At 57.7% G+C, this 26,863-nt stretch overlaps 1 protein-coding gene across 1 annotated transcript; it reads right to left on the bottom strand.

Annotated features, from left to right (window-relative positions):
• Positions 1-1,362: 1,362 nt before the first annotated feature.
• Positions 1,363-26,366, bottom strand: PWP2 (PWP2 small subunit processome component). Its single transcript, XM_003823848.5, has 21 exons — positions 26,165-26,366; positions 24,503-24,615; positions 19,762-19,856; positions 19,335-19,434; positions 18,858-19,001; positions 18,227-18,362; positions 17,706-17,935; positions 14,675-14,818; positions 13,805-13,875; positions 13,050-13,186; positions 12,047-12,195; positions 11,765-11,912; positions 11,441-11,591; positions 10,185-10,365; positions 7,817-7,964; positions 6,424-6,532; positions 5,578-5,643; positions 4,386-4,604; positions 4,139-4,289; positions 3,910-3,984; positions 1,363-1,943 (listed from the first exon to the last, which is right to left on the bottom strand). Exons 1-21 carry the CDS (start codon positions 26,180-26,182, stop codon positions 1,769-1,771), a joined length of 2,760 nt encoding a protein of 919 aa, XP_003823896.3. The 5' UTR covers positions 26,183-26,366; the 3' UTR covers positions 1,363-1,768.
• Between the last annotated feature and the right edge of the window lie 497 nt (positions 26,367-26,863).

Raw genomic sequence — 26,863 nt, 5'->3', positions numbered from 1 at the left:
GAAATAATGTGAATGGTTACTGCTGGCGGATGTTCACAGGGACACACTGGATTCTACAGACACATCTGATGATCTAGCCACGGCTGTCACTTTCCCCACTGCCGCGTTGTCCATCACTAGGACTTTACTGCCAATCCTCGCAAGATAGTGGGGAACTAGAATAACAGACATGGGACATTACCAGTTACAACCAAAGACAAGCTTGGCACATTTGACTGTCCTCGTTCCTGCTCCTCCGTGCCTGGCCCTCTTCAGGCTTCTCAGCTCCTGGGGAGCGGCCAGCCAGGGAGCATCAGCTGGTGGGAGCGATGGGGTTGTGGGATGGCACAAAAAAACACCAAGCACCACTCAGAAAGGAAATGCCGAATGCAGACTCTCACTCAGTCGGTGTGGGGGCCAGGACCCTGTCTCTACCAAGTGTGCGGGAGCTGCCCCTGGCCGGGAGCTCCCAGACCCCACTGCAGAGCCGCAGCTCCAGTTGTCCCAGGGGCGACTACTCAGGTGTCCATCGCCATGCACATGTGACACAGAAAAGGGTGAGGCGAGGAGGGGGAACGCTGGAAATTGTTTCACGGAAAAGGGCGAGGCAAGGGAGGGGAACACTGGAACTTGTGCTTTGGGTAGGCGATAGCTAAGGATTCTCTCTAGTCTGGGTCATGGAGATTGTGCAGCCACAGAACACCTGGTGGCATCAGGGCCTGAGCTCCTCCCTTCTACAAAGACCTCTGGTCTGCAGGCCTCCAGGTACAGTGCTGTGGGCCACAAGGCACTGCCTGTCGTATTCATCTCCACTCTCTAGCACATTTGGCCTCACACCACCCCCGGGAGGCCGGCAGGCAGATATCAGCTCCACTTCCCAGATAAGCAAGGGAGCCAGGTACTACCCAGGGTCTTGTGGGCCACACCGCTGGCGAGGGACAGGCTGGGCCTGGCAGACAGCACTGGCAGTCGGTGAAGTGCCCACCTCAGTGTCAGCCTCAGGTCCTGACCCTGGAGGCTGCTGTTACTGAGCTGTGGGGACCAGGATGCCCTACCATGATGGAGACCCAAGCCTCTCTCATGATGACTATTCCCAAGGGCACTGCAGAGGGGAGGAGCTGTCTCCTCCTCCGTGTGGCCCACACAGAGCTGGTGCAGGTCTGAGTGAGCTCACCAAGACAGGCCAATCCCAGCCCCAGACTCCAAAGCGTCCCCAAGAGGTCAGGGAGAGGCTCTGTGCCCCTGACCCCAAGGATATGCACAGGTCACAGGGCAGAGCCCCCGCTAGACAGCAGGAGCACCCCGCTCTGTCAGCCTGCTTCCCCAGGACGGAGGCCCTGGTGGGCAGGCAGGCAGGTCTTGAGCCCCCACAAGACACCAGGATACAACATAACCCTTTTTAATCTGAAGTGTAGACTTCATCCTCACGTTAGAAAACTCCATCTTTTTTTATCCCTAAGTTCTTTATCAAACCTTTATGTTAAAGATATAAATAAGTCTCATACAAAGTTCATGTGAATACCTCTGAGACGCATTTTCAACATTCATCACCGTTCACACGGCCCCGCTCCTGGGGCCAGGTGCCAGTGTGTGCCGGCCCCTGGCGTGACCCGTCGGCTTGCTGTCCTGATGGGCTACATGTGTGCACAGGAAAAGCAAGTCACTACCACTAGTGACAGTATTTCAGCTGTTCTCTGGACCCCTCCTCTTTGCTGGCCCATGTGGCACAAGGGTCCCATCTCCCTGGCAGGTCTTAGCCGGCACAATCCAACGCTGCAACCGGCTGGCTCTAGGCCAGCATCTCTTCTTCTGAGTCTCTGCCTCCTCCTCCAAGCAGATGCAGGCTGTCATCTTCAGATGCTTCTGCCTCCTCCTCACTTCCCAGCGGGTCTAGGGAGCGTTTTGTGCCCCGCTGCTTGGAAACTGCTAGTGCGTACTGCATGTTATAGTGGTTCCAGCTACAGCTGTCAATCACACAGGGATGGTCAATGCCAGCAACGCCCAGGCCCTGGCCTGTCCTGCACCCAACCACCTCCTCTGTGACCCCTGAGAAAAGCAGCAGGTGCTGGACATGCCGGTTCCTCCACCCCAGCAGCCATTTTTTTCCTCTTTTCCCTGCCCCAACAATCTGGTTCTGCCCCATCCAGCCCTGGGGCAGCAAAGGCCTTCAAGGACCCAAGGACCCAACTGTAACATCCCATCCCTTTGGGGTCATCCTGGCAGCTCAGCCCTTCCGCTGGGCCCAATCTAGATGGCTTCACCAGCAAGTTCCACCAAACACTTAGGAAGAGACCGCTGCAGAGCTATGTGGTGTTGTGGAGCGAGAGGGGAGGAAGGCACGCTCTGAATCAGTTAATTTTCTGAGTTAATGGAATAAAGCAGAAAAGTGATGCCACCATCACTTTACATAGGAAAGGAGAACTGAAAGATAAATGGATGAGAAAGGAAGGAAGCGCCCCATCGCATCTGCAGGTCACAGGACCCTCTATGCAGGACTCTTCCTGACAGCCAATGGCAACCCTACAGATTGGCAGTGAACGCCTAGACAGGAGGTCCAAGGAACAATGCGCTTACGTGAACTCTAAAAACATCCCATAAGAGGGAATAAATCTAAAGGAGCTCGGCCGGGTATGGTGGCTCATACCTATAATCCCAGCACTTTGTTTGAGAGGCAGAGGCAGGCAGATCACCTGAGGTCAGGAGTTTAAGACCAGCCTGGCCAACAAGGTGAAACCCTGTCTCTACTAAAAATACAAAAATTAGCTGGGGGTGGTGGCGTGTACCTGTAACCACAGCTACTTGGGAGGCTGAGGCAGGAGAATTGCTTGAACCTGGGAGGCAGAGGTTGCAGTGAGCCGAGATCACGCCACTGCACTCCAGCCTAAGCAACAGAGCGAGACTTCATCTCAAAAAAAAAAAAAAAAAAGAATTAAAAAATAAATAAATACATAAATAAGGGAGCTAGACAACCCTCCTCCCCTACAGAGCTCTGTGAAAAGTCCAGGACATCTCAGCCGAGGGAAGGCCTGGCACCAAAACTGTGGATCAGGGCACATCCCAGCCTTCTGTAGGGCACCCAGAACACAAGGGGAGGACAGGCTTGACCTGGACTCCAGGACTCTTTCCAAAGACTGAGTGACACTTCAAGGACAGACAGGAGGACCACATGAACCCACAAGGCCCAAACTCAGGCTCTGCCCCTGAACCCTGGACAGAGCAACTCGCAAACAGGGCAGAGAACAGACCTTTCAGAAACGCAGCTGGGAAACCCGGCAACTGATTGGCAACAGAGGGTGATATCCCTCACATGGCTACTCTGAGGGCTGCCTAGTCCCGGCTCTGCAGGACCTTTAGGGAAGGTGAATTGGTAGGGACAAAAAAGGCACAAACCACAAAGAAATGACAGGAGAAGAGGCGGGCACCCCTGCAGAGTGAGCACTGCGGAGGGCCGGGCCCTGTCCTAGGCCCGCGGATGAATCCTCGCAGCAGCAGCAACAGCACCCTTTTCTAGGGGAGCCACAGCTCAGGGCAGCCACACCTCCAGGACTCCAGGCTGCCTGGCCTCACAGTCCTGTGACCACCCCCACTGCCTGTGCAAGTGACCTGCAAATTCAGGAAAGGCTGCCTGGTCCTACGAATGCGGCAATCCCTCCAAGAGCCTGGAGGATTCCGGCCGCACCTGGAGCGCGCCACCTGCAGCCTGTCTGCCTGCCACGGTGCTCACTGCTTTCCATTCAGCGCCAGGCCATTTCCCAAGCTGGTCAACCACGGGGTGGCCGGGCAGGTGCAGTTCACCCGCAGGTGAGAAGACAAGCCTCCAGCACTGGTTCCTTTTGTCCTCAAATCAGATGACACAAGCAGCACTCCACAGTGTGGACCAGCAGGGGACCGTGCACCCCACCCACCCCCAGGCCCTGCACCCACACGTACAGTTTCGACAGGTCGTCCAGGTGCCGCTGGATGCTCTTCTGGAGGAACTGAATGACAGGCAGCAGCGTCCCGGCTCTGAAAGGGAGACTCCCTAAGCGTGCGGGGCTCACCCCGTGGTACAGTGGGCTCACTTCATGCTGCATTGGCATGTCAAAGTTCCCTTTTATCCAGCAGGACAAGCTGGTCCAGTGACCTGAGCCACCGATGAACTGCGGGGGAGACCCTCTACCTGGACTTCAGCTTCTGTCCGTGCAACATGAGCAGTTTGTGAGTCCAGAGGAGGTAGAATTCCAGGTGGCGAGACACTTCAAAGGAGGAAGCTAAAAACTCCAGCACTTTCTCCACATACAGTTCAGGAAGGGAGGAGGTGACCACTTCAACTGCAAAAGGAGAAAAAAACATGCTTATTCTGCCACCAACTCAAACCAGGGGAAGAGAGGATGACCCCGGCGCCCGACACCGAAGCCCCAACTCACTCTCGCCCCTGGGCACCGCCTCCAGGGCCTCCTGCACCAGTTTGCTCTCGTTGAGCCGGAGGGCCATGAGGATGGCCCTGGTGAAGTCCTGCTGGCGCAGTGCCTCGCGCACCCTCCCGGGGGTGACGCTGGTGTCCAGCTCAAACGGGTCAAAGAGCACGCGGGTGTCCAGGGAGTAGATGAGGAGTCCCTCCGTGGTGGTGGCTGCCCAGCAGCGCCCTGGGAAATTAAGCAGTGCTTTCCTAAAAATGTAAGCTCATTCCTCCCAACATTTTTTTTCTTTTCTTTTTTTTTTTTTTTAAAGAAACAGTATTAAGTACATTCCCCTGGGACAAAGTGCAAAAATCAAGAGGAACCGGGACGTCTGCCTCTAGCCCCCACCCCACTACTCCCCTGGGAAGGAATGAATGGATCATCCCAGAAGTTACTCTCCCAGGGATGCACATATAAGCAAATATGTACACGCATGCGTCCTCCTCTCTTGACGCCGGGAGCCAGCCAAGTCTTCTGTCTAGCTCAGGCGTCTTCAGCTCCGCAGGCCCTGTGGTCTCTGCTGCACCTACTCAGTGCTGCACGGATCACTAGAGACAGCCAGAAGGATCCGCCAACAAAAAAACGCCCAGTAAAATGTCCCAGTAAAACATCAGTGACCAAAGCAGGTGGCCAGCCAGATTTGGCCCTTGGGCCCGAGGGCACAGACCCCTGGCTCACATGGGCCTCTCTGCCCCTGGCTCTGACACTCAGTCTAGGCTGGAGCACGCTTGCCAATAGCCCTGCTCCTGGATCCTCTGTGTGGGGACCATGTGCACCGCCAGGCTCCACAGGCCTGTGGCACAGACCCTCCTCCCCACTGCGAGAGGATGGGGGCAGTGCGCAGGAGACGGGCTCTCTGTGATGGCAGAGCCGCCCAGCCAGGCAGCACATCCAGGGCACTCGGGGAGCTGCTAGAGCAAGGGCATACCAGGCCTGCCATGTTTCAAAGCTCAGTGCATCTGAGGTTGGCACCGTGACAGCCATCCATCCTCAGGGACAACAGCCATCTTGTGGCCTGCAGGGTTTGCAGGGCCATGTTCTTACTCAGGGGCACAGGGCACAGCCCAGAGCCTGCAGACAGCTCCATGGTGGCCAGCCTTGCTATGGCACAGATGCCCCAGTGCCCACCGGCACCAAAAGCCCATGGCTCAGTGCTCACCAGTGGGAGAGAAGCGGAGTGAGGTCACCCTGATCTCAGGTTTGAAGTGCCGAGAACTCATGTCACCTGGGGAAAAAAGAACCGTTAATGGTCACTGGACAGCATATCCAGGCTGCTCTCCCCACGAAGCAAGTCATCCTGCGGTCTCCCGGCTGGCTGGGGGGTGCTGTGGGAGCCCCATCAAGAGCAGCAGCCTCTACTCACTGGGCCCTGCACAAAGCAGAGGCGGAAGCAGCCCTTCCCTCGCTGCAGCTGCGGCAGGTGGGCCCGTGCTGGGGCCGCAGAGGCTGTTCCGAGTGAGCTGCCAAACAGATGGCCCAGCCCGTGGGGCAGATGCTCAAACAAGCCAGCCCGGCCAGCAGACTGCGTGTCCAACCCAGAAAAGGGCCCCGGCCCAGCCCAGGAGTGAGTCTGCTGTGCTCAACATGGTACCCTGGGCCTGCATATGGAAGCACTCAGGGTTTCTGGCTGGCGAGTGTCCCATCAGGATGATCTACCTGGGACCCAGGTCTTCTAGAGCACCTGGCTCTCTGTGCGGCGCACGTGGCCTCACGCCAGAATGCTCCGTGTGCTGTGCAGCAGACGGGGCACCCAGTCCCAAGAGCAAATGGACGGGTCCCGCCAGGGCAGGGAGGCCACGTGTAGCAACACATGGGCAGCTTCTCCTGCCCAGGGGCTGACGGCACCAGCACCAACACACTGGGCCTTTGACACCCCCAGTGTCCAGCAAACGTCACCATGTAGTGACCGTTATTTCCACACACTGCAGCCCCAACCAGGGGCATGAATGCGCGGTCACCCCGGACCGGTGAGTGGTGGGCAGATGCGGGAGGAACCTCTGCTCACCTTTCCTGACGCCTGGCAGTGGTATCACGACTCCATCCTCCTGCCCAGCATCCTGATCAATTAGTGCCAGGTTGCCAAACTCTGTCATTTTTCTTCGGTTCAAAAATTCCTAGAACAGCAAAAGCAGTGGACGCCTTGCTTCTGATGGCCTGGCCGCCTGGCCCTCATCTCCTACCCTTGCTCTTTGACCCCAACACCAGACAAGCCTCAGCCCTGTCTAGAACAAGGATGGGGAGAGAGCCCTGCAGCGCCCCAGGGACCCTTCCTGCAGAGCTAGCTGCAGACAGGGTGGGTGTGGAAGCTGTGGAGCAGGGCAGGTGCAGAGGCTGTGGAGGGGGATGGACTGAGGTCTACATGCTGGCATTGCTGCCACCATCACAAAGGCTGGGGCTCACAGCGAGGATGGCCGTCTACTCCCTCGTGAAAATGCCAAGGACACTTTCCCCCAGAAACATTTAGGGGACAGTGGGCTTCTGCCCCGATGGGGCGTGGACTGGTGAACCCAGCAGCCACACCCCTGCTTAGAGGCTACCAGGGCTTCCTCACTCTCATTCTGAGGTCCTGCAAGAGCCAGCATGTGAGTGGGACCTGAGCCAAGGGCTGTGCTGAGTGGGGAGGGCAGGCACCAGTGGGGACAGTGAAGGCAGAGCCTTGTACACAGGACCCCGGGCAGGAAGCCATCGGGCAGGGCCTACCAGCACCCTCTTCGTTCACTCCTTCCCTGACAGGTGTCCGTATCTCCTGAGCCAGCGTGTGCTGGGCACTGCCCCTCACAGCTCCAGCCTCATAGCAACCAGCCTCGGCAGGGTCATCCACAGCAGTGGTTCCCAACCCCTGGTACCGGCCCATGGTCTGTTAGGAAACAGGCTGCACGGCAGGAGGTGAGTGGTGGGCAGGTGAATGAGTGAAGCTTCATCTGAATTTACAGCCGCTCCCCATTGCTCGCATCACCACCTGAGCTCCGCCTCCTGACAGATCAGTGGCAGCATTAGATTCTCACAGGAGTGCGAACCCTATTGTGAACCACACATGTGAGGGATCTAGGTTGCACCCTCCTTGAGAATCTAATGCCTGGTGATCTTGATCTGAGGTGAAACAGTTTCATCCCAAAATCCATCCCCCCAACCCTGTCTGTGGAAAAATTGCCTTCCACGAAACCGGTCCCAAATGCCAAAAGGGTTGGGGACCGCGGCTCCACACACAGCTGAGGCAGGCGCTGGGCTTCACGGCCGGACTCTGCTGGGGCAGGTGAGGGGCCCGTGCACTTAGATACAGGACAAGCACCACAACTGTGCCCAAGGCCCCATGGAGCCAGGAGTGCAGAACGCAGGAGCCCGACGCATTCCACCTGCATTGGAAGCAACATCCATCTGGCCCCGCGCTGGCGGCTCACCTCCATGGCATCCAGAGACAGGTTGCAAGAGATCTCGAACCTCTTCATGAGAATCTGCTCACGGACGTGGTAGATGCACACGAACTTGGACATGCCTCCCGCCAGGATGCTGTGGCCGTCTGCAGAGTAGCACAGGGCGGTGAAGGCCCTGGGTGGAGAGGAGACGTGGACTTACGGTGGCCACCACGGAAACCTCAGCGTATGGCTCCTAAAAACCAACTTTAGGCCCGCATGGTGGCTCCCGCCTGTTATCTCAGCACTTTGGGAGGCTGAGTTGGGAAGATTGCTTGAGTCCAGGAGTTCAAGACAAGCTTGGACAATATACCAAGACCCTGTTTCTACAAAAAATAAAATTAACAGGGTGCGGTGGCACATGCCTATAGTCCCAGCTACTCAGGAGGCTGATGTGGGAGGATCACTTGAGCCCAGGGGTTGGAGGCTGCAGTGAGCCATGATTGCACTCCTGTACTCTAGCCTGGGTGACAGAGCGAGACCGTGTCAAAAATCAAAAATAAAAATAAAAATAAAAATAAATAAAAGAAAAACTAACCTTAGGAAATAGAGGAGATCCTATACCAGCCCTCCAGGAAGCAAACACCAGCCTCAGCAACTTTCGCCAAGGCTCGCTGCCTCAACTCACGCGAGACTTTTAAAACCCACAATGTCCAATGGTGCTGTCACCTGGTTCCGCTCTGAGCCAGCACCACCCTTAGATGCTTCAGCTTCCTGAGAATCAATGTCTTTTTCACAAAAGGAACAAGTGGCTCAAGGAACGGTGTTCCCTGCTGAGGTCAGCACAAAACGGCGGCCAGTCGGCCTCCACCCTAAGCAGCCTACTCTCAGTCACGTCTGCTTAGTCCTGCAGAAACCAGAAACCAGCCCTTACCGCCCTGCTCAACAGATGCCTCGGGGTGGGCAAGGTCCCTTAGTTATGACAGTAGAGAACAAAGAACAACAGAAAAAATGAGCAAAGTGGACATCATCAGAACTAAGAGTGCCACCAAAACGGTGGAAAGACAGTTCACAAAGCGGAACAAATATCTGCACATCAGGTATCAGAGAAACCCCTAAAATCCACAACCAAAAACCAAACAACCCAATTCAAAAACGGGCAAGAGACCTGAACAGACACTTCTCCAAAGAAGACTTACAAACGGCCAAGCCGCAGATAGAAAATGCTGAATGTCACTAGAGAAACTACAATCACAACTACAGTGAGATACGAATTCACATCCACCCCAACAGCTCTCATTAAAAAATCATAATAATAAAGCAACAAGTGCTGGCGAGGAGGTGGGGAAGCCGGAAGCCGACGGCGTTCCTCGTGGGAATGGCAACCGTGCAGCTCCTCCAAGCTGGAAACAGAACCACCAGCACCCAGCAGTTCCACACTCAGGGCGAACCCATGAGGACTGCACACAGGCATTCATACCACTTCCAAGACAGGGTCGCTACTTCCTTCTGGAAGAAGACCCTCTGCTGAACAGGCTTCTGAGCTCCTGGGACACAGGTCCAGGCCCCAAGGCCACCCACCCCGGGCACATCCCACAGATCCTCCCCCTTCTCCTAAGCCTGACCCCCACCCAGGTGAGCCTCATAGCCCAGCCAGGACCCCGCGCAGGCAATTCGGTCAGTGCTGTGCTGGCCCGACTCCTCGAGACAAGGGGACAATATGTCTTCACCATCCACGTAGCACTCTCTAGCCAGGTGAGGTGACTGAGGACCTGCATTTTTACTCTTAGGAGGCTGCCAGGGCTGTTTTCTGCTTTTGTTTGTTTGTTTTTGAGACAGGGTCTTGCTCTAGCACCCAGGCTGGAGTGCAATGGCATGACGCCATCCTCACTACAGCCTTGACCTCCCGGGTTCAAGCAATCCTCCTGCCTCAGCTTCCCGACTAGCTAGGACCACAGACATGTGCCACCGCACCTGGCTAATTTTTCTACTTTTTGTAGAGATGGCATTTTGCCATGTAGCCCAGGCTGGTCTCAAACTCCTGGGCTCAAGCAATCCACCCGCCTCAGCCTCTCCAAGTGCCAGGTCTCCAGTGTGAGCTCGGGCACCCGGCTGCTCTCCCCTCTGCACACCAGGACGATGTCATAATTCAGGATCAAGGTTTGGAAGTGGATGCAAGCTCTCAGCTGAACAAGTTTATGTTCAGCAAATCCAGACGTCCTCCTGTGCTGGGGGCTGTGCAATCCCAGGAGTTAAGGAGGACATGGCCTCTCCCCAGAGGGCTCAGGACCACCTGCCTCCACCCACAGGGACTCAGCGGTCTCAGGAACAAAGAACAAGGCCAAAAATGGAGAAGCTGCAGGAGCCTGGTGGCTGGCTGGGGTCTCAAATCAGGAGGCCCGACGCTGACACTCACTTCCCCTTGGCCGCGTGCTTGGCTGTAATCTTGTCCAGCTCCTTCCTGCCGGTCTTGAGGTCATGCCTGCCCTCAATGGAGCCCATCTGCACCGCGTTCTCAGGGTCCCAGAAGGTGATCTGTGAGTTCAGTGTGGCCACAGCCAGCTCCGCACCATCAGGGCGAAAAGTCACAGCCAGAGCTAAACAGAGATGCAAAGTAAGGCCCAACGAAGACCCCAGTCTCCCGCAGGCAGGCCACCAACCACCCTTGGCTGGAGACCAGGCCGTGCCCTGGCACCCCTAAGAGACCAGCGCCTGTTTGGTCTGGTACACAAGAATCTCCTCCCAGGAGAAGCTCCAACCCAGACGGGTGAGGAACAACTCAGCACCAGTGAAGAGCACCAGGCGGTCCAGCTGGGGCCACAGGACCCACAAAGGCCAATGGAGGGGGCGCTGGGAAGGTGAGGCTGACGGGTGAGTGATGGTGGTTACTGAGGGCGGCTGGACAGACTAGAATACAGAGCCTCTGCAAAGAAGCCACACGTGATGCCAAAAGCCTGGCCAATGCCAGGCCTGGGGGTGAGGTGAGGCAGCGGGAAGCAGAGAGAACCAGCCTCCTGGGATGGCAGAGTCTGTCCACACCCGGACATGGATGGGCTGGGTCTTTGTGAGCCACGTGGTCTTTCAACACCGCCGCTGAGGCATTGCCAGCCACAGACCATATGAACACAGGAGGCCACGGCTGCCTCTAGTACAGCCCCGTCAGAAAGACAGGCAGTGGCCTGAGGCCAGTCTGCAGATCCCTGGGCAGCCGCATCTGGCTTCCGGGCCCACCTACGGCCCCCTCATCCTTCTCCCAGTCTGCAGATTCCGGGACTGGCCGCATCCAGCGTCTGGGCCCCCCATGGTCCCTGTGTCCTTCTCCCAGTGACACAGCCCTGGCAGAGCTCCAAAGCAACTCCGAAAATCAGGAAGCAGCTGTGGCAGCAGCCCTTCACCCTCGGGGAGCTGTTCTCTCCTGCCTGGCATACTTGCCCACAGAGCAGGAGCCCCACAAGGACTCGTGGAAGCCACGCTGGCCCGACTCGCCAATCTGCTGTCTCCTAGGTACTGCCAACCTCAAGGGCTGCCACACCAGCAGGTCTGGGTTAAAAGCCACCCCCTGCTTCCCACCAGAAGGTTCACACCAAACCCACAACCAGTAACAGGGCAGTGGGTGTGACAGCATGCTGCTGGTCCCCAGGCTGCTGCTCCTGCCTGCTGCCTCATGCTCACCATCAGAGGTCAGGGCCAGCGTCTCCTTGGTCCTCCAGCTGTCAAACATGTCCCATAGGCGCACCGTCTTGTCCCAGGAGGCACTGGCCAGGATGGACTTCATTGGGTTAAAACACAGACCACTGATGGGCCCTTCGTGTCCAGACAAAACCTACCGTAGAGCAAGCAGGCGTGAAGAGTGGAGGTGGCGGCCGAGGCGGCTCTCTGGGCAGGTCTGGGCCAGGGGCATGGGCCCTCGGAGTGTAACCTCAGCTCCCTGCGCTCCTCTCCCAGGAGACAGGAGGGCCCCTCCTGAGCCCCAGCCCAGCCCCTCAGGGTGCTTACATCAAGGAGCCTGCCTGTCTGCATGGACCACACGAAAATCTCAAAGGAGTCCTGCGCCCCTGCAGAGACGATCTCACCGCTCGCATCCACCGCCACGCAGGAGAACTGGGTGGGGCGTGGAGAGGTGAAGGTGCGGAAGTTTCGGTACCTGCAGAGAAGAGGCAAGGTCAGCGTCACGTGCCAGGGTCCCCTGCCCCAGCAGCTGCACTGCAGCCTCACCCTCCACCTTCACCTCTGCGTGGGGGAAGCCTGCCCCGAGCCAACCCGGAGCAAAAACATCACCTGTGAAGGTCAAAGGCTCGCACGGTCCCGTCCATGGATGAGGTCACCACAACATAGCCGGTGGCAGTAAAGGTCACACCAGTCACCCCGCTGGAGTGCTCCGTAAAAGTGACGAAGCAGAAGCCGCTGAGGGTGTTCCACACCTTGACCTGAGGCAGGACAGGAGGGGCAGGGGCAGACCCCAACCCTGTGTGCCACGGCTTCGGCCAGGATCCCTGTCCCCATGCCGCCCCATCTAAGACGCTTGCCCCTGTACTGCCCCATCCCTGAGACCCTACCCGTGAGTAATACCCCATCCCTGAGACCCCCAACTGTGACTGACACCCCATCCCTGAGACCCTGCACATGACTGATACCCCATCCCTGAGACTCCCAACTGTGACTGATACCCCATCCAAGATCCCCGCACATGACTGACACCCCATCCGAGACCCCCAACTGTGACTGATACCCCATCCCTGAGACCCCCGCATGTGATGCCACATCCTGAGAGCCTTGCCCCTGTGCCCACGGCTGCCCTGGCTCACTCAGCCTCCCCCACAGGCCTGAGGCTGTGCTGAGTGGGTGGTGAGTGGGCTGTCTGCCCCAGTCTCTTCCTGTCACCTCCAGGAGGAGCCCATTTAAGGCCCAGATAGCCCGCAGGGGGACTGCACACACCAGAACCCTGTGGATGCTGGCCGGATGCCAGCTGCCAGTACCATGGACCCACCCTCGGCCACGTACTGGAGCCCCTTGGACACTGGCTGGATGCCGGCTGCCGGCACCACAGACCCACTCTCCGCCACGTGGCTACCACCGTGCAGGAGACCAAGTCAGAAAGGGGAAAGAGGGACACCCAACCCCCTCCATTCACATTTTTGTATGTTTTTAAACGCCTACTGAGCTCATGAGCCCGGGTGAAGCTGTGAACACCAGCCCTACTGTCAAGGCACAGCCCCACAGACCACTGCATCTTCAAAGCCCCCCAGGCACAGAGGCCAACGGGACGGGGACAGGAGCCTACCTTGCCGTCGTCCCCGCCAGTAACGATGTACTGTCCGTCGGGCGAGTAGGCCAGGGCCACCATGCTGTTGAAGTGGCCCTGCTGCTTGAGCACGTAGGACTCACTCTGCCACTCCCACACCAGCAGCTGGCCCAGGCCTGTGCACACGGGGGAAGCTGGGGTACCCGGCTCAGGCCCACCCCAGGTCAGACTGGCCTGGCCCACCTTCCCACTTGGCACAGGACTGAGAAAGCTGCCGGGCAGGGGGTGAAACGCACAAATTCCCAAGCATAGGCTGGGACCACTGCCCGATGCTGCAGCTCCACCAGCCAGTGATGGGCCCCGTCCGTGCAACCCAGTGGTTGCAGGTCACAACTGAGGCAGGCTATGACCCCCGAACCCTGAGCAAGGGGCTTAAGACAGAGAGGTGTTTGAGGAGGGCCAGGGCAGGAAGGGCACCCCCAGGAGGCAGCTGGAGGAGAAGAGGGCACCCCCTGAAAGGCGACTGGAGGAGGGGAGGGCACCCCATGGCAGACAGCTGGGGGAGGGGAGGGCCCCTTCTGAAAGGCGGCTGGGGGAGGGGAGGGTACCCCATGGCAGACAGCTGGGGGAGGGAGGGCCCCTTCTGAAAGGCGGCTGGGGGAGAGGGCACCCCATGGAAGACAACTGGGGGAGGGGAGGGCACCCCCAGTGGGTGGCTGTCAAGTAAGCCTGTAGCCGGGCAGCACCGGTCCCTAATGGGGAGTCCATCTCTACCACCCAGGCTGGGGACAAACCTGAACAGCCAAAAGCAATCCAGTCCCCCGAGCTATTGATGGCCACTGAGGCGATGCTCTGATCTGAGATGCTGCAGAGAACGGGCCTGTAAGTGGGAGGCCAGCCTGCCCGGGCTGAAGCCCCAGTGCCCACTCAGGGCAGCCCCAGACACCAGATTCTATCCCTGTGTGCGGAGCTTACCCCACCCACTCACCAGACTCCAACAATTCACTTCAGTTCAAGTATCAGAGGGCTGGGTGCAGTGGCTCACACCTGTCATCCCAGCACATCGGGAGGCGGAGGCAAGGATTGCTTGAACCCAGGAGTTCAAGACCAGGCTGGGAAAACCCAGCAAGACCCGTCTCTACAAAAAATTTAAAAACTAGGCGGGTGTAGTGGCGCACACCTGTGGCCCCAGCTCCTCAGGAGGCTGAAGTGGGAGGATCATTTGAGCCCGGGAGGCGGAGGTTGCAGTGAACCGAATTACGCCACCGCACTCCAGCCTGGGCGACAGAGCAGGACTCTGTCTCAAAGAAAAGAATCAGAGAAGGCCCAGAGGGGAGGCCAGGGTTCAACAACTTGCAACTTCACAATTTTATGAGCATAGTATTTTCGTTCTCTGTGTCTCACAGATGAAGAAAAGCGGAGACAAAAACTCGAAAGGCTGTGACTGACCCGAGACCAACGCTGCTGACTGCCAGTGGGGGCGGCAACACTGTCGCACTGACCAGCACCAGCGGCCGGGCAGGTTTCGGGCTGGCGTCCTGTGGCCTGAGCTGGCGCTCCAAGTGGCTCTGCTGCCCCCACTGCTAAGGGCAGGCTTGGCTGGGCCCTCAGATTCAGGGCCAGTGAGTGCATAAAACCACACCCCACTGCGAGCAAAGGCTTACCTCAGGGAGTGGATGAGGTTAAACTCTGGCAGCTCATGAAGATGGAAGATTCCAGAAGCAAAGCCAGTGACCAAGAGGTGAGACTTCTTATGAAATGCTGCAGCTGTCAGGTTGTTAAAATCCCCTTCTTTATTGAAGAAGTACCTGAATTGACGAGAGAGAAGAGTTGTGAGGAGGAGCGCAGAGCCAGGCTGCCACCCCAGCTCGCTCTGGGCTCCAGGACACAGGCCACAGATCCAGGCAGGAGGTCCCAGACCTGCCCTCTCCCTCTCCACCCCAGGCCCTGAAGCTGCCCGCCTCCATCCCAAGCTCGGGACCCCAAAGGAACCTCACACAGCATCTCCACTGTCGCCAGCTGGCCCCACAGCAGAGCTAGTGGTGCACCCAGAGGCAGCAGTGCCCATGGGAGGCAGAGGAGGTGCGGGAGGCGCGGCATGGCCGCCAGGCACACCCGAATCCCATCATCCCCTGCTGCTTCCTCCTCTAAGGAACCCTCGGTCCCCATCAGCAGACGAAGGTGACCCTGATGGCGCCTCCGCCCTCAAAACCTCCCCAAGTCACACTGTAGCTCAGCCCTGGTCCTTCCCTCTCCTTTCTGGACCCCGTCCCTCCTGAACAAGTGACAGGGAGCACTGGCTGCCAATGCAGCAGGCCCTCCCTTCACATGCTTCGCGCTGACAGCCCGCAGTCCCTGCCTAGCAGGCACACTGCCTTCCTGGAGCTGCCTGGAACCTCCCTTCCCCGGGGCGGGGTTGGGGGGGCCCATTGTCCCTTCCTCTTCCTCCAGTCCCCGTTCAAGTCTTGACTCCAGCACAACATCCCCAAGTCCCCGCGGGCACTGACCCACCCGCGGGCACTGACCCACCCACGGGCATTGACTCACTCACGGGCACAGACTCACTCACGGGCACAGACTCACTCGTGGGCACTGACTCGTGGGCACTGACTCACGGGCACTGACTCATTCGCGGGCACTGACCCACCCGTGGGCACTGACTCATGGGCACTGACTCACTCGCGGGCACTGACCCACCCGCGGGCACTGACCCACCCTCGGGCACTGACCCACCCGCGGGCACTGACCCACCCTCGGGCACTGACCCACCCGCGGGCACTGACTCACCCACGGGCACTGACCCACCCGCGGGCACTGACTCACTCACGGGCACTGACCCACCCGTGGGCACTGACTCACCCGCGGGCACTGACTCATCCTTGGGCACTGACCCACCCGCGGGCACTGACTCACTCACGGGCATGGACTCACTCATGGGCACTGACCCACCCTCGGGCACTGACTCACTCACGGGCACTGACTCACTCATGGGCACTGACTCACTCGCGGGCACTGACTCACTCGCGGGCACTGACTCACGGGCATGGACTCACTCACGGGCACTGACCCACCCGCGGGCACTGACTCACTCACGGGCACTGACTCACTCGCGGGCACTGACTCACTCACGGGCATGGACTCACTCACGGGCACTGACCCACCCGCGGGCACTGACTCACGGGCACTGACCCACCCGCGGGCACTGACTCACTCACGGGCATGGACTCACGGGCACTGACCCACCCGTGGGCACTGACTCACGGGCATGGACTCACGGGCACTGACCCACCCGTGGGCACTGACTCAGGCACTGACCCACCCGCGGGCACTGACCCACCCGCGGGCACTGACTCACTCACGGGCACTGACTCACGGGCACTGACCCACCCGCGGGCACTGACTCACTCACGGGCACTGACCCACCCGCGGGCACTGACTCACTCGCGGGCACTGACTCACTCACGGGCATGGACTCACAGGCACTGACCCACCCGTGGGCACTGACTCACGAGCACTGACCCACCCGCGGGCACTGACTCACTTGCGGGCACTGACCCACTTGGACCTGTTCTGGCCACCCTCCAACTCTGCTGCCCTTGGCAAAGCACCCTCCTCCCACTGGAGTCCAGCCGGCCCTCCCTGCTCCTCAGACCCAGGGCTCTCATGGCCACAACTCCCACCTACCCAGCAGACCCCAACCCCTCCAAAGGCAGCCCGTTCCGGCCGCCTGGCTCCCTCCACAGGCAGGGCCTTGTGTGAGCGCCTTCCCCATCCAGGGACCCCAACTGCCGCCCACCTCCGCACGCAGCCACCTCATCACTGCACCTCTCCTCCCCGGCGGAGAGGAGGCCTCACAAGGGTGGGCAGTGTGTCTCAGTGCCAAGTTCAGAGCCCTGCACACAGCAGGTGCTAAGTAACTGCAGCAAGGAGGGGCCCAGGCTGGGGCACCCGGCTGACAGAGACACCATAGCTGCAGGCAACTCTGCCTTCATGTGATCCTGACCAGCCTCCCCCACAGCCCAGACGCGGGACACCCCGAATCAGGGCAGCATCTCTGCCAGGGCTCCAGGCACAGCTAAGGCCATCCCACGGGCAGTCCATGGGGCTGGGCTCAGTCTCGTCTCGTCTCGTCTTGTCTGGGGGACTGAGTTCAGATGTGGGGCTGCATGGCCCAGCTCAGTGCCTGAAAAAGCACCAAGCACCACCCACCAGCGGGCCCCGAAGCAGGACTCAGACCACCCGCTGCGCCCACTCACAGCCCGGCCCCTCCCTCCAGCCTTGCCAAATGCTCTCCCGGCATCTCCCTGCACGAGGCCAAGGGACTATCGCCCACGCCAAACTCCACAGAAGCTGGTGGGGCCACAGACAACTCCCAACCCCCTTAGGGCCCAAGGTGCTGCTATTCCCGTCACGGAGTGCCCGCACACCTCCCTGCCCCCTATGCACCCCTACCCACCGCCCTCCGCCCTGCCCTGGGCACACAGGCAGCTCAGACAGCCGAGGCAGGGACCCTGCTTAAGGGGCAGGGTCAACACCCAAGCACTCAAGGGTGCTCAAACCGGGGCCCTGAGACGCAGGCCTGCTCTCTGTACCTCCCACTCCTCGGCCCTGGGGACCCCACATCCAGATCCCTCTGAGGGCAAGAGATTCCCACAGGAGTGCCCCACCACAGCCCACCACACTTCAGAGACCTACTTGGCCAGCCGTGAGTACTTCACTTTTCCTGTCTTCTCCTCCTCGGCCGGAGTGGCTTTTCCCCGGATGGTGGTCTCTCTGTCCCCCTCCTGGTCCTCCTCCTCCTCCTCTTCCTCCTCCCGCTGCAACAGGTCTGCTTTCCAGCCCGCAGGGGGCTTCAGCCGCAAGCCCTCGGGGGGCGTGTCACACTGCCACATGCACAGCACTCCGTCCTGGCTGAGTGAGTACAGCTGCAAGGGGAAGCACAGGGTCACCCCAGCCCCAGCCACACTGGCCCAGCTGCCACAACCCGGCACCTCCCTCCAGCTCAGATCCAGGGACCAGTGGCACCAACGGCCCCTCTGAACTCTGAGAACAATTCTCGATGGGCCACCACAGCTGCCTTCGGTCCCTAGATGCCCCCAGGCCACACGGGAACAGCCTGGGGGAACCACGGGAAGAGGCCGCCTGCAGCCTGGGGCCTCCCTGAACTAGCCGCTTTTGGCCACCATCAGGCTAGGGAACTTGGCAAAGGGACGTACGTCCAGGCTGTTGGATTCAAAGAAGCAGGCCACGATGGCATCCTTATGTCCCCCCAGTGCATAGTAGATGAGGTTGTCCCAGCGCTCGGCTCCGAACACCCAGGTGGACATGTCTTTGCTCCCAACCACAAAGCACCTGGAAAAGAGGGAGATGGTACCTCCTCAGGGCTTGGCCATGACAAAGCAGCCAGGTGCACGCTCCAGAGGGCTGCACGGAGACCGCTACAGCCCCACGTGGTCTCAGAGTGAGCTGAGAAGCCTCCAGGCAAAGGAAGACACCCCGGCACAGCCCCTGCCCTGTCTGCCTTCCTCACACCTCCCAGACGCTGTCCCTGCCCTGTCTGCCTTCCTAACTCCTCCCAGACGCTGCCCGAGCCAACCGCAGCATTCCCGGTTTCTGGGACAAACAGGTGAAAGGGCAGCGCAGGGGCAGGAGGCTCGGCCACAGCACACACTTCAGAGCCGCGAAGACTCGACCACAGCCACCCAGCCAGTCCTGATGGTGCGGGCAGCGCCCAGCCCCAAAGGAGGCCGAGATGCCATTGCGGAACGAAGCTGCAGGGCCCAAGGGGGTGACCTGTCCAAGGGGCCTCTCTCAAGCCCCGCTCCCCCCAAGCCTCCGAGGCCGCACCTGGAGTCATCCGTCCAGTCGATGCAGGTGGTCTCATCGTAGGGCCCAAAATAGGTCTTGTCCAGAACGAAGGCGTTGAACTCCCGCTTCTTCCCAGGGGCATGATACATCTGGGCAATGTTACCCTTTGTGACAACAAACTTCCTATGGAAGGAATGCGGACATAGTTGGTATTCAAGACCAGCAATGGCCACTGTGGAGTCTCAGCCTGCGCCCACCTGGGCCTTCTGGAGTCCCGCCTCCTGCAGGATGGAGGCCAAGGAGCAGAGGAAGCAGAAGTCAGGGAAGAAACAGCCCTGGAGGGAGGGCAGCCTGGCTGCACCAAGCCTTCTCCTCCAGAAAAGGGGGTCACCAATGCCAGAGCTTGGGCCATGTGCCCAACGTCACAACCCGGGGCCCAGGGAAACGAGCTGGGCAGTGGGCCTCACCGTCGGCACGCACGGCCGAACCCTCCTGCCCTCAAGCCGTCCCCCTTACCTGCCATCAGGGGAGAAGGACACGCTGTGCACAGAGCCCTTGAAGTGGAAGTGGTGCAGCACAGACCTGCAGACCAGGCTGACCAGCAGCGCATCGCCCCCTGCAGGACGCCAGAGGTCACCACCGCGCAGCTACCCCAGGGGCCACCCCAGATACATAGCACGGGAAAAACGGAGGTCTTTCTCACGTCCACTGTGAGGAGTCAGGACTGAGAATGCCCAAGGGCCATGAGGCCCTGCCCTGCCACAGGCGATGCCACAGACACAGCCTGCGGCGGGGACGGAGCCTCACCCATGACACCCTCATCCCCAATCCCCACCCGGGCCCCAACACGGAGGCGACTGGGGAGTGGATCATTTCAGACCCACACAGCCCTGAGTCCTTCTCACTGGTCCCCTCAGTACCCGCCCACATCAAGGGCAAGTACCTTCATCGACGATGATAGCGAGGCGGCCATCCGGGGACAGCCCCACACACTTGACGTTGTACCGAGTGGCCAGGGGCAGCGTGTCAGATTTGTTGCTGATAAAGACAAAAACCACAGTGTGCTGTTGGTCCTCAAGTCACACGAGGGAGACAGGCCAGGCCTGGCCTGGGACCAGCGACTCACCCTCCCCAAGTAGCGCCTCCAATCTTACTGGACCCCACAAGCCAGAGCTCATCTGTAGATACCCCCAACTCCTGAAAAAGAAATGACATTGTTGGCCGGGCACGGTGGCTCACGCCTATAATCCCAGTGCTTTGGGAGGCCAAGGCGGGCATATCATAAGGTCAGGAGTTCGAGACCAGCCTGGCCAACATGGTGAAACCCCGTCTCTACTATAAAAACAAAAAACAAAAATTGGACAGGCGCGGTGGCTCACACCTGTAATCCCAGCACTTTGAGAGGCCAAGGCGGGCGGATCACGAGGTCAGGAGATTGAGATCATCCTCACTAACACGGTGAAACCCCATCTTTACTAAAAATACAAAAAATTAGCCGGGTGTTGTGGCGGGCGCCTGTAGTCCCAGCTATTCAGGAGGCTGAGGCAGGAGAATGGCATAAACCCGGGAGGCGGAGCTTGCAGTGAGCCAAGGTTGCACCATTGCACTCCAGCCTGGGCGACAGGGCAAGACTCCGTCTCAAAACAAACAAACAAACAAAAAAACCCCAAAAATTAGCCAGGCATGGTGGTGGGCACCTGTAATACCAGCTACTCAAGAGGCTGAGGCAGGAGAATCGCTTGAACCTGGGAGGCAGAGGTTGCAGTGAGCTGGGCCCACACCACTGCACTCCAGCCTGGGCGACAGAGCAAGACTCTGTCTCAAAAAAAAAGAAATGACGTTGTCCCTGGAGGAACTCTAGTGAAATGCATTAAAAGCCTTAAAAATGGGCTTTGGATACATCAATTCTGCTTCCAGGATGATATGATGAGAGGATTATTCCGCCTCAGTGTGACATCAAAATACCAGAAGCAAGCTAAGTGCCCAACAGGAATTAACCACCATGACAGTGCACCCATGTAACACTGTTGCTAGAAAAATGGAAAATAAGGGGCTAAAGGAATCCCACGGAGATGCTGCAGATAACGCTTATACTGCAACTGAGTGAGGCACACACGTTCCAGCTTCCCCGTACGCAGCCGAGCTGTGTTTACACCATACTGTGAACAGTATGGCGTAGTCTACTAGTGTGTGCTGTAGTCTGTAAGCGTGCACTGTGCTCTATTCGTGTGAGTTGTAGTCTGTTCGTGTGTACTGTCGTCGAAGTGTGTACTTTATTGGTGTGCGCTGCAGTCTATTCATGTGTGCTGTAGTCTATCAGTGTGCACAAGCATTCTGTCTAAAGCAACAACGTGCATCCCTTAATTTAAAAACACTTTACTGCTAAAAAATGCTAACGATCATCTGAGCCTTCAGTGAGTCTTCATCTTTTTGCTGGCAGACAGTCTGCCTCGATGTGGACGGCTGCTGACCAGGCACGGTGGCAGCTGCTGAAAATGGGGTGGCCGTTGCCAATTCCTAACACAACAGTGAAGCTTGCCGTCTCGATGGACTCTTCCTTTCACAAGATGTCTCTGTAGCATGTGATACTGTTTGATAGCATTTTACCCACAACAGACCTTCTTTCAAAACCGGGGTCAATCGTCACAAATGCTCCCAGCGTTTTATCAACTAAGTTGATGTCATATTCTAAATCCTTTCTTGTCATTTCAACAGTCTTTGCAGCATTCTCACCAGGAGTAGATTCCATCTCAAGAAACCACTTGCTGGCCGGGCGTGGTGGCTCACACCTGGAATCCCAGCACTTGGGGAGGCTGAGGCGGGTGGATCACCTGAGGTCAGGAGTTCTAGACCAGCCTGGCCAACCATGATGAAACTCCATCTCTACTAAAAATACAAAAATTAGCTGGGCGTGGTGGTAGGCGCCTGTAATCCCAGCTACTTGGTAGGGGGGCCCGAGGCAGGAGAATCACTTGAACCCGGGAGGTGGAGGTGCAGTGAGCCAAGATCACGCCATAGCACTCCAGCCTGGGGGATAAGAGTGAGACATTGTCTCAAAAAAAGAAAAGAAACCACTTGCTTTGCTCATCCATAAGCAGCAGCTCCTCATTCATTCAAGATTGATGGCAACATTGCGGCAATTCAGTCCCATCTTCAGGCTCTGCTTTCATTTCGAATCCTCTTGCTATTTTTACTGCATCTGCAGTAACTTCTTCCACCAAAGTCTCGAACCCTTCAAAGTCATCCATGAGGCTTGATACTAAACTTCTGTCAGACTCCTGTTAATGTCGACACTTTGCCCTCATTGAATGAATCATGAAATGACAACTAGAATGGCGACTCCTTCCCAGAAAGCTTTTTACTGGCTTTTCCCAGATCCATTACAGGAGTCACTATCTTTGGCAGCTAGAGCCTTATAAAATATATTTCTTAAATGGTAAGACTTGAAAGTTAAAGTTACTCCCGTAGGCTGAAGAAGAGATGTAGTGTTAGCAGGCATGAAGACAGCATCTCCTTATGCATCTCCATTGGAGCTCATGGGTGACCAGGTACGTTGTCCAACAGCAGAAATATTTTGAAAGGAACCTTAGTGGGTTCAACAATGGGCTGGAAAGATTCAGGAAACCATGCTGTAAACAGATGTGCTGTCGTCCAGGCTTTGCTGTTCCACTTACAGAGCACAGGCAGAGTAGCTTGGGCATCATTGTGAAGGGAATTAGGATTTTCAGAACAGTGAATTAGCACTGGCTTCAACTTAACGGCCCCAGCTGCATTAGCCCCTAATAAGAGAGTCAGCCTGTTGCTTGAAGCCAGACGCTGACTTTTCTCTAGCTATGTAAGTCCTCGATGGCATCTTTTTCTTTTTTTTAAATTTATTTATTTTTAGATAGAGTCTTGCTCTGTTGCCCAGGCTGGAGTGCACTGGCACGATCTCAGCTCACTGCAACCTCTGCTTCCCAGGTTCCAGCAATTCTTCCACCTCAGTCTCCTGAGTAGCTGGCATTACAGGAATGTGCCACCATGCCTGGCTAATTTTTGTACGTTTAGTAGAGACTGGGTTTCACCATATTGGCCAGGCTGGTCTCAAGCTCCTGGCCTCGAGTGATCTGCCTACCTTGGCTTCCCAAAGTGTCGGGATTACAGGCATGAGCTACTGTGCCTGGCCATCCTTTTCCAATAGAAGGCTGTTTTGTCTCCATTGAAATTTTGTGTTTAGTGTAGTCAGCTTCATCAATGATCTCAGCTAGATCTTCTGGATAACTTCCTGCAGCTTCTCCATAGCACTTGCTGCTTCGCTTTGCACTTTTATGTTGCAGAGATGGCTTCTTTCCTTAAACTTCATGAACCAACCTCTGCTAGCTTCCAACTTTTTTCCTGCAGCTTCCTCACCTCAGCCCTCACAGAACAGAGGACAGGTAGGGCCTTGCTGTACATTAGGCTTTGACTTGCTTAAAGGAATGTTGTGGCTGGTTTGATCTTCTATCTGGATCACTCAAACTTTTATCCGTATCTGCATTAAGGCTATTTTGGCTTTCTTGTAATTTGTGTGTTCACTGGAGTAGCACTTTTAATTTCCTTCAAAAGCTTTTTCTTTGCATTCACAACTTGCCTGTTTGGTGGCAGAGACCTGGCTTTTGGCCTGTTTCAGCTTTTGACATGCCTTCCTCACTAAGCTGAGTCCCTTCTAGCTTCTGATTTCAGGTGAGAGTTGTGTGACTCTTCCTTTCACATGAACACGTAGTGGCCACTGTAGGCCATTATTAACTGGCCTAATTTCAGCATTGTTTGTGTCAGGGAATTGGGAGACCCAAGTAGAGGAAGAGAGACGTGGGAGGGTGGGGAACAGCCGGTCGGTGGAGCAGGCACAGCACACACAATGCTTACTGATTAAGCTCGCTGTCTTACATGGGCATGGATCACGGCACCCCAGAACAATTATGATAGTAACAGCAAAGATGATCACAAATCACCCTCACAGGTATAATAAACTTTGAAATATCACAAAATTACCAAAATGTGACACAGAGACATGAAGTGAGCCCCCGCTGCTGGAAAAATGGCACCGACCAACTTTCTCCAAGCAATGTTTCCACACGCTTTCACTTTGTGGTAAAACAGCATCCGCACAGAGCCAGAGTGCAACAAAGTGAAGCAAAGTGCAATAGCACACAGGAAGAAACCGCTAAACCCCAGCGAATAAAACTGACCTCCGGCTGCAGAGCTGGAAGCTTTGGGCCTGCCCGTCCGACTGGTGAGGCCCAGTGGCAGCAGGGCTCCCGAGCAGGGGTCCAAGGCACCTTCAACTCCCCCAGCAGCCCTGGCCTTTCAGCCCTTAGGGGCCTTCCCTGATGGGGGAAGGGCTAACCCTGAGCTACACCTTTTCCCCCACCCACCCTTCACAGCACAGGGACAGGGTCCCTTCCCAGGCAACGGAGCCAAGTGACACACCACTTTATGGGGCCTGGCTAAGGCACTACAACGAAGAACTGGGTCTGGCTGCCAATTTTCACAACTGATCTGCTGACCCTAGTCGGTCCTGTAGTCCTGTCCTGGGCTCCCTTAATTAACGGGTGCACCATTAAAAGGAAGGCACAGAAGACACTATCAGTTTTCATATGTTACTTAAAAAATGGTGATAATAGTAATCAGTATCACTATTATGAATACCACTTTCACATACTTACTTTTTAAGGTCAAATACAGTGACTCTATTGCCCACGGGACTGATAACTGAATTTCCATCGCAGGTAAAGTTTAGGTTCCCACGCCGGTACACCGTACCCAGCAAATTTGAAAACTGTGAAGAAAACAAAATTGTCTTAACACAAAGAAAACAGTCGACTCCCAGAAAAGCACTAAGTGAGGCATCTGGGCAGAGAGATGGCACAGAGAACCCCACCTTGGGGGCCCGTTCACCTTTCCTGGGTGAGAGAGGAAGAAGTGAGCCTGATCCTCAGGAGACCAGAGGAGCCCGGGCGGCCCCCAGCTCCCACAGAGATGGGTAAGATGCCCCTGTGAGCACTGAGGAAGCCTCCCAAGACAGGAGGCGTCTGCCAGGTGAAGAGGGGCATGGAGCCCACACTTCACCAAGAAAAAAGCTGCAACAATGGAACAGCACCCCAAAAGTGCTTAGAACTCAGGGCTTCCAGAAGTGTGGTAAGCCAGCATCCTATTTACTAACTCACGAGCACGAGCGTTCACTGGAGACTGCCATGCGCACAGACACGCACACCTTATATTCTCTCTGTAGCAGGAGGGGGATGGGAAGTGTGGGAGGAGGGGCTACTTTAGAGGGCGGTCACGGAGAGGCACCTGGAAGGGTCACCTGAGCTGGAATCTAAATGGGAAGGCACCAGCCAGGCCCTGAAGCTGTGAGTGGGCAGCGCCCTCAGGACCTCAGGGAGGAGCTTGGTCAGCAGAAGGACTTCAAGCGGCCAGGCAGGCTCCAAGGCACATTTTTTGCCACCTTGCAGTAGGAATGTGGAGCGGATGAAGTCCTGGCCTGTGAGGACGTGGATATGGTTTCTGGTTTGGTGCTGGGCACACAGCGGTGCCTCCACCAGCACAGGGGACACAGGAGCAGCACTCTGAGGGGCCAGTGCCACGCCCAGTTTCGGACAGGACAAGTGTAGTACACGGTGGGCTCAGCAGCAGGCGGCCCGTGCAACCCTGGAAGCGCAACGGTCAGGGCCACTGTGGGAAACACAGGCGTCCCCATAACCAGCCAGCTGTAGCAAACGCTTCAGAGACCCCCAGGCCGGCTCCGCGGCCCCCTCTTAATACCTGTCTCACCCGCCTCCCGCACTTCACATCTGGGACAAGTCTTCCCTGGCTCTCAAAGCTGAGGGCGTCCGCCTCAGGAATTCCCTCCGGCCTCGGGAAACAGAGCTCACACCTGGGTTCCCCGCCCTTCCGCTCACCTGGACGCTCGCACGTTAGGGGGCAGCCCCGGGCCCCGGGTCCCTGCTGTTCTCACCCCGCCTGCGCGCGCCCGCGTCCCCGCCCCGTCCCACCTCCTCATCCCTCCCGAGGGTGCTGTGCCCTCCCCGACTGCACCAACTCCAGCCTTTAGGTTGGGCCATACTCAGGTTAAAAATATCCCGGGACCCCGACAAATGTCCCTGTTCCCTCCGAGAAGCCGTCGGCGCCTCCGTCCCAGCTCTCCCAGGAGCCCCACCACAGCCCCGCGTCCCCGAGGCCATGGGCGCGCAGACAGCCGGCGACCCCCACGCGGCCAGACGCCGCAAAAGCAGACCACGCGCCCCCAGCCCGCCCGGAGCCAGCTCAGGCGCCGTCCACCGGAAGAGCCGCGCCGATCCAACAGACCGCCCGCCGCCCGCGCTCACCCGGTAAGCGAACTTCATCACGGCCGTCGCACGTGTGCCGCAGCTCAACCCGGCGGCCGCCCACAGAGACACTTCCCGGGGGTCCGCGCGGCACCGCCCACAGCACGCACTTCCGGGAAGCGACGGCGTGCACCGCCCACAGCGCGCGCGCCCGGGACGGGGTCGCGCACCACCGTCCGCAGCGGCCCGGGAGGCAGGAGGAGCTGCGTCGCCCTCGCCCCGCCCCGAGGCGAAGTTTGAACGCAAGAGGCCCAACCCCTCCCAAGGCGGGGCCTTCTCCGGGCCCCGCCCACACCCGGAGCCACACAGCAGGGCGCCTCTTAGGCGCGCTCCAGCGCTGGGCGCGCTCCGCACGGACGCCCAGCCTGGCACAGCAGCGTCCACAACATCTGAGAGCGCTCTGCACACCCAAATGTCTTCGTTCTTGTGAACTATTGGGTAAGGAATTATGAATAAAGTTCCGAATGCTGGCCGGTGCGGTGGCTCACGCCTGGGAGACTGAGGCGGGTGGATGACCTGAGGTCAGCAGTTCGAGACTAGCCTGGCCAACATGGTGAAACACCATCTGTACTGAAGTACAAAAATGAGGCGCATGCCTGTAGTCCCAGCTACTCGGGAGGCTGAGGCAGGAAAATGGCTTGAACCTGGGAGGCGGAGGCTGCAGTGAGCCCAGATCGCGCCATTGCACTCCAGCCTAGG

Source organism: Pan paniscus, chromosome 22, assembly GCF_029289425.2.
Source record: "Pan paniscus chromosome 22, NHGRI_mPanPan1-v2.0_pri, whole genome shotgun sequence".
Taxonomy (NCBI): Eukaryota; Metazoa; Chordata; class Mammalia; order Primates; family Hominidae; genus Pan; species Pan paniscus.
The sequence above is the reverse complement of the archived record's forward strand: the minus strand, read 5'-3'. Positions and strand labels throughout refer to the sequence as shown.